The sequence below is a fragment of the Engraulis encrasicolus genome, chromosome 7, assembly GCF_034702125.1.
Source record: "Engraulis encrasicolus isolate BLACKSEA-1 chromosome 7, IST_EnEncr_1.0, whole genome shotgun sequence".
NCBI classification, from domain to species: Eukaryota; Metazoa; Chordata; class Actinopteri; order Clupeiformes; family Engraulidae; genus Engraulis; species Engraulis encrasicolus.
Window position 1 is genome coordinate 5916910 of NC_085863.1, and position 7500 is coordinate 5924409.

At 50.9% G+C, this 7500-nt stretch overlaps 2 protein-coding genes across 2 annotated transcripts in view; both read right to left on the minus strand.

Annotated features, from left to right (window-relative positions):
- LOC134453250 (uncharacterized) overlaps positions 1-2268 on the minus strand; it is a 29150-nt gene extending 26882 nt beyond the window's left edge. Inside the window, exon 1 of the mRNA XM_063204122.1 lies at positions 2212-2268. Coding sequence (XP_063060192.1) covers positions 2212-2268 — 57 coding nt within the window. The remainder of the gene's footprint in view (positions 1-2211) is intronic.
- Positions 1-7500, minus strand: part of LOC134452382 (cell adhesion molecule 2-like) — a 666831-nt gene that overhangs the window by 648048 nt on the left and 11283 nt on the right. The gene's annotated exons all lie outside the window — the stretch shown is intronic.

Below are 7500 nucleotides of genomic sequence, written 5' to 3' on the forward strand. Positions count from 1 at the left end.
ACGATTTATATGGGCTGGGGCCCCTAGGCTACAGTTTGCCAGAGGCCCCCACAAAAGACAAATTTTGCAGCAAAATTACATAGCCAGCGTCATAATTCTAAGATAGGAATCAATCAATCAATTAATTTGTCAATACTGCATCTTGTCTCACTATTCTACCCCTCACACATCACCCTTTGGCCAACCTGGAATCCCTTGGCAGGTGGAGGCCCCTGGGCTGCAGCCATATCTAGCCTGTGGGGGCCCCTGGCAGGTGGGGGCCCTAGGCTGCAGCCATATCTAGCCTGTGGGGGCCCTGGGCTGCAGCCATATCTAGCCTGTGGGGGCCCCTGGCAGGTGGGGCCCTAGGCTGCAGCCATATCTAGCCTGTAGGGGCCCCTGGCAGGTGGGGGCCCTAGGCTGCAGCCATATCTAGCCCTTGGGCCCCCTAGCAGGTGGGAAGGCCTAGGCTGCAGCCATATCTAACCTGTGGGTACCCCCTGGCAGGTGGGGGGCCCTAGGTTGCAGCCATGTCTAGCGTAGTGGGGGCCCCTGGCAGGTGGGGGGCCCTAGACTGCAGCCATATGTAGGTTGTAGGGGCCCCTGGTAGGTGGCGGCCCTTGGCTGCAGCCATATCTAGCTTGTGGGGGGCCCCTGGTAGGTGGGGGCCCTAAGCTGCAGCCATATCTAGCCTATGCGGGCCCCTGGTGGGGGCTCTAGCTTGCAGCCATATCTAGCCTGTAGGGGCCCCTGGTAGGTGGGGGCCCTAGGCTGCAGCCATATCTAACCTGTAGGGGCCCCTGGTAGGTGGGGGCCCTAGGCTGCAGCCATATCTAACCTGTGGTGATGGGGGCCCCTGTTAGGTTGGGGGCCCTAGGCTGCAGCCATATCTAACCTGTAGGGGCCCCTGGCAGGTGGGGGCCCTAGGCTGCAGCCATATCTAGCCTGTAGTGTGGGCCCCTGGCAGGTGGGGGCCATAGGCTGCAGCCATATCTAGCCTGTGGGGCCCCTGGCAAGTGGAGGGCCCTAGGCTGCAGCCATATCTAGCAGGTGGGGGGCCCTAGGCTGCAGCCATATCTAGCCCTTGGGCCCCCCCTGGCAGGTGGGGGCCCTGGGCTGCAGCCATATCTAGCCTGTGGGGGCCCCTGGCAGGTGAGGGGGGGGCATAGACTGCAGCCATATCTAGCCTGTGGGGGCTCATGGCAGGTGTGTGTGGGGGGGGGCTTGGGCTAGGCTGCAGTCATATCTAGCCTGTGGGGGCCCCTGGCAGGTGGGGGACCCTAGGCTGCAGCCATATCTAGCAGGTGGGGGCCCCTGGCAGGCTGCAGCCATATCTAGCCCTTGCCCCCCCCCCTGGCCTAGACTGCAGCAATATCTAGCCTGTGGGGGCCTCCTGGCAGGTGAAGGGCCCTAGGCTGCAGCCATATCTAGCCTCTGGGGGCCCCTGGCAGGTGGGGTGCCCTGGGCTGCAGCCATATCTAGCCTGTGTGTTAATCCGGCCCTGCTGCCTCTGGCAGAGCAGCTACTGCATCTCAACAGGATAGCTGGATGGATACAGCATGAAGATAAAAAACAACTTTGCATATGAATGATAAAAGTCAGCACATTCTTACATTTTTGTGCTCACCAACACCTAGGCTCCCGTGGTACAGGCTACCGCATGCAGCGTTGGGCACCTAGAAGCTTCCACCTAGTCAGCACAGCTGATACAGGCAGCATGCAGTGGAACTCTGTTCTGGAACATTCTGGAACATTCTGGAACAGCCATGCTGACTGGTTTTGCCCAGTGAATACTTCCTGTGACACAGCACAAATTTCCAGTCTGCCCAAGCTGCTGTTGCTCTGTCTATCTCTGCCATTTAAGAGATGTCATTTCAGTCACATTTTGGCAACTAAATGCACAGTCATTGGGTGTCACTTGGTGAAGTGAGTGACTGAGCTCCACACTTGTGTAGTTGAGAGAAATCGGCTCACATACCAGCATGGCAGGATTTCTAAGAACACTTTTCAGGTTCTAAGAACAAGAACAAGAACACTACTTAGCAACACTGACTAGAAGAACTCATCTGGCTTCTAGAACACACGTCAGCCTTGTTCCTAATAGCTCGGCCGAGAGAGGATAGGAAGAGGCAGGAGGAGGGAGGAGAGGCAGTTGGCTCACAGCTCTGTCTCTGTCTCTGGATGGAAATGAAAGCTTTGCATAACGAACGATATAAATCAGCACATCCACACTCGCTCCTGCGGCACACGCAGGCTGCTGGGCAAACGGTGGACGCCCAGAAGCCCCATGTCAGCATGGCTGAGTCGGCAGCTAGGCAGCTAGGCAGGCGGATCTGGTGGTAGTCCTAGCTCTCTCTATGGGTGCATCCCAATATGTGACCTTGCCTCCTCCACTTCCCTCCTCCACTTGCTTCTCGTCATGATGACATCACTGACAACAGCATTATATTTCAATATCTTGCAAAAGCTCAATTGTAAAGTCTTTTTCTCATTTGCAATTGGGATGGTGAATGAAAAACAGTCCCTCAAAAGTTGTTGTGGCTAGGCTGACAGCTGGGAAACTTTATCGTTTTCTCCACGGAGGAGGGGCCAGGAGGCGGGACGAGGAGACAAGCACAAGTGGAGGAGGCAAGGACACATATTGGGATGCACCCTATGCCTCTGCCTCTGTCTCTGGCTCTGTCTCTGGCTTTGTCTCTGGCTGCGGTGCTATCGAGGAAACTGGGCACGGGGCCAAGACAAGAGACACGTAACCCAATTATACTCCGTTGGTCATGTGTGTTCCCGAGCAGAGTCCTGACAACAGCAGCGGCAGCAGCGGACCGCACACATCAGACGGACCACGGAAGGCAGCACAACAATCAGCTTTGTGTTTTTTACATGCCATACAGAAATCAACACAATAGTCATTAGTCTATGCAATCAGTCAATCAATCAGTCAATCAATCCACCAGCAAATTGATCAATCAATCAATCAAACAAACATTCAGTCCACCTTGTCTGTATAGCTGTCTGTCTGTCTTTCCAACTGTCTGTCTGTCTGTCTGTCTGTCTCTCTGTCTGTCTGTCTGTATGTATGTCTCTCTCTCTGTCTCTCTGTCTGACTGACAGTTTCTTAACACTTTGCTGACCTGCATACTGATGAGCTGGTCAAAGTCTAGACTCTAGAGTATAAAGGGGTTTAGCTGTTAGTTACTAAAATGACTATGTGTCGACAGCACTTACACTGCCCTATAAATGTAAAGTAGAGTAGCTGGGCCAGCATTGAAGAAATCATTGAGGAAAGGGCCTTCAAAGTATTGGTATTACAGTAGGTTGGGAATTGCGATTACTGGCAATTTCTCTCAAACGGGCCATATTGGGACCATACGAGAGGTATTTTGAAGACCATTTTCACTCTAAGCTCAATATGTAGTTCCTGAACTTTGTCTTTGTACTGCAGAATAATAGTGTAGATGTCTTGATCTCAACAATGTGGCGATGTCTTGCAGAGGAGTTGGCTATGCAAGCATGACAAGACACTTTCATCAGTAGCTATTGTCAAGGCGTGTGTGGGCAGGCACACTTTGGCTGCGTGTGGGTATTTTCAATGGGCCCTGCACAGCACAGCACCATTGTACAGGTACTATAGGAAGAACATCAGAGGGCTTTACCAAGCTTTCATTTATACACCGGAGACTTGAAAAAAACTATTTCCCCATCGCATCCAACCATTACTGTGTTCACAACCTAAGATCTGCTCTCATGTATAAAACACATCTCTCTCTCGCTCTCTATCTCTCTCTCTCTCGCTCTCTTTCTCTCTCGCTCTCTCTCTGTATCTCTCTCTCTCCCTCTCTCCCTCTCTCTCTGTCTCTATGTCTCTCTCTCTCTCTCTCTCTCTCTCTCTCTCTCTCTCTCTCTCTCTCTCTCTCTCTGTGTCTCCCCCTCTCTCTCTCTCTCTCTCTCTCTCTCTCTCTCTCTCTCTCTCTCTCTCTCTCGTCTAACAACAATAACATCCTTAGTCTAGCAGCGTAGAGATGAAAGGGGATGCTCCCCTGACCTAGTCCACATCATGAAAGAGGAGTAAAGCCCTGTTCTGTTTATCCCTCCTCACCCATCATGGGGGAAAAAGCTGCAGCATTTTTCTCACCTCATCTCTTTTTTCACCGCAAGCCAACTTGGTTTTGACAAAAAGAAAGAGGGGGAAAAAATCCCCCCCCCCCCCCCCCCGAAAACACTTCCCCCAGTACGGCCACTGTTCCCGCCCACCCTGCCTGTTCTACGAATCGTTCCCATGCTTAAGTGACACATGCTCCCATAGCCATCCACCCCCCCCCCACACACACACACTCACACACCCCACCCCAGGCTCCTTCAGGCTCTGTGTCTGCCCCCCATCACCACATCCCCCTCCACAGGCTCTGTCTCTGCCCCCCACCCCCTCCTCTTCCTCCTCCCACCCCGTTCCAGTCCCCCCNTCTCTCTGTCCCTCTCTTCTTCTTCTCCTCCTTCCCCTCCTTCTCCTCCTCCTCCTCCTCCACCTCCTCTTCCCCCTCCTCCTCCTCCTCCTCTTCCCATCCCATTCTGTGGTTGGCATCCTCTCTCTCTCTCTGTCCCTCATCTTCCTCCTCTTCCCATCCTCTTCCGGCCCTCTCCCTCTCTCCCTCTGTCCCTCTCTTATTCCTCCTCCTCCTCCTCCTCCTCTTCTTCCCCCTCCTCCTCCTCCTCCTCCTCCTCTTCTTCCTCCTCCTCTTCCTCCTCCTCCTCCTCTTCTTCCCCCTACTCCCACTCCTCCTCCTCCTCTTCCCATCCTGTTCTGTGGTTGGCATCCTCAGCCCTAAGCCTTAAGCTCCAGTCCTCTGGGAGACATTCCTACACAGGCAGGCGTCCAACTTATCCGACAGCTGACCCAGTGTTGCCAGATTAGACGGATTCCCGCCCAACTGAGCTGTTTAGTATGGCCGTCTGTGGGTAAAGATGGGTAATGAAACGCTATTTCTGCAAATGTATGGCCATAGAAATCAATAGAATTTAGTGCAAATTGGACTGGATTTAGTGCTTCCAGGTTTTGAGCAGTTTTTGGGCTGGAAATCATGCCTCATCTGGCAACCCTGCTGACTACTGCAGACGGGAGGGCTAGCGGACTGAGCAAGCAGAGAATTTGTCTCTCACGCTGGGATGGGATCACCCAAACCATCATCCCCCCACAGACAGACAGACAATACAATATCTGCCATTTAGACATCCTCCTGCAGGCATCACTGCCATTCAATCTACTATGTTGCAATATTTTAAATCTTTTCTAACCAGGCTAGAATAGTTTTCTTCACACACATCATCACCACATCCTACCACAGACAAATAATGGAGTGTAGCCCCTTAATGTGCACTGTACCTCCAGTGGCACGCTGTAATAGTCATTAGGGATGCAAATTATCGATTCATTAATTAATCATTAGTTGATAGCCTTATCGATCGACTTACGATCTTACGTCTTACGACTTACGATAAGCAGCGTTTTTTCCCCGAAATCTCAATGTTTCTCGAAAAAAAATACCAAATCTAAAAATTTTAATTAAAGATTGAGATAAAATATTCCCACTTTTCACACCCCTCTTCACACACACTCTTCACATGCCCATTTCACCTGGGTCTCTTGTAGGTTGAATTGTTGATTAATTGCGATTAATGTTTTTAATCGATTAACACATTGATCGATTAAAGTCGATTAATAGATTAATCGTTTGCATCCTCATTGAAAGGTTAACTACCATAGTACTACACTACTATGACATAACACAGGGCCTTTAGTAATGCACTGTGACTTGGTCATTGCCATTCTGGTAACAGCTAATTTATAACACTGTGTCTTAACAGATCAATATCCTCCAAACCAGGTGATGCTTTCATCCACATTGTTTTGTGGGGTTAGCGTCCTTGCTCAAGGGTACTTCAGCCATTATGGATGGAGTTGTAGGGAGAAGTCAGGTAAGGGATTTGAACCGACAACCTGCAGACCGAAAGAACAACTCCGTAACCACTAGGCCACGGCTGCCCACAACTGCACTCTGTATATGGTGAATCACCACCATTAGGAGGAGCAGACAGACAGAGGAGCTCGATGCCGCACTTACTGTCATCCTCGTCTCCCACCACACCACAGACAATCAATAAATGCTGTTTCTACACGTAATGGTCCCACGGGCATCGTTGCCATGCCATCTTTATCGAAATCTCTCAGGCTTTTAACCAGCCTAGCTCTTACAGTACAGAACAGTACACTCCCATCATACTCCTCAGTCTCCACCATCATCCCACCACAGACAGGGGGTGCTGCAGGCAGTGTTGCCAGATGTGTCTGATCAAATCCGCCCAAAAGGTTATCAAAAACGGCAAAATGCGCTAAATTCCGCCAAATTTCGTCAAATTGCATTGATTTCTATGTGCCCAAAACTGCAGAAAAAAACCTGAATGGCCAATTTATTCTGATTTTACCCGCAGACAACCCTCCCTGGTAGCCCAATTGGGCGGGTAACCTGGCAACCTGGCAACACTGGCTATCAATCTGGCTACAGGCCAGAGTTGTATCCAGTAGACGTGGACACACTTACAGATGTAATAACAATACTTGTTACATGATATTACATGGTTTCCAAATCCCCCCGACCATATCATAGCCTTCTGGGGACCTGGTGAGAAGCTCATCCCATAGCTCAGCCTCATTTAGACCCTACATCGACCCTCAACCCTCGACCCTCAACCCTCGACCCTCAACCCTCGAACCTCAACCCTCGACCTTCAACCCTCGACCCTCAACCCTCGACCTCGCCTGCATAACACCAGCAGTGAGATAGCCAAGAGGCTACCTGTGCAATATCTCGTAGGAAAGGTGAGGTTTTCCAATTGCCCATGACGGTTTATTGGGCGTTACAAATGTATCATTTGGCATATACAGTAAGTAGCCCACAGCCAATCGTGTCAGTTGTATCTATTCAAACAAACAGCAAAAGGTCCGTCTGCTAAGAAGCCTTTCCACACCCTCCCTGCTCTCTGATTGGCTCCCTCCCTCAGGCTCCTCCCCCGCTCTGACTCCTCCCCCGCTCAGGCTCCTCCCCCGCTCTGACTCCTCCCCCGCTCAGAATCCTCCCTCGCTTCGCTCAGGCTCCCTTCAAGAATTGGGCAATTGTGCAAAGCATCATGGTAATAATGATAATAAACAACTGAAATATGACTCCCTGTGAACATTTTTGCTCTTCTTGAACTCTAGAGATCATATCGGTTTGGACGCATCGTTGTCCGCCTGTCAAACTTGTTTTTTGTTTTCAAAATGTCTTCTGCCTTCTATCTGCGCAGGTCAATCCTGTGCTATGCTTTTCAATGATGACCACACAGACAGAGGAAACCACCAGTTGAAGAAACATGAGGTTGCAGAAATCTCTTAGGAGGTCTGGGAAACAGAAGATACAGAACACACACACACGCACGCGCACGCACACACACACACACACACACACACACACACACACACACACACACACA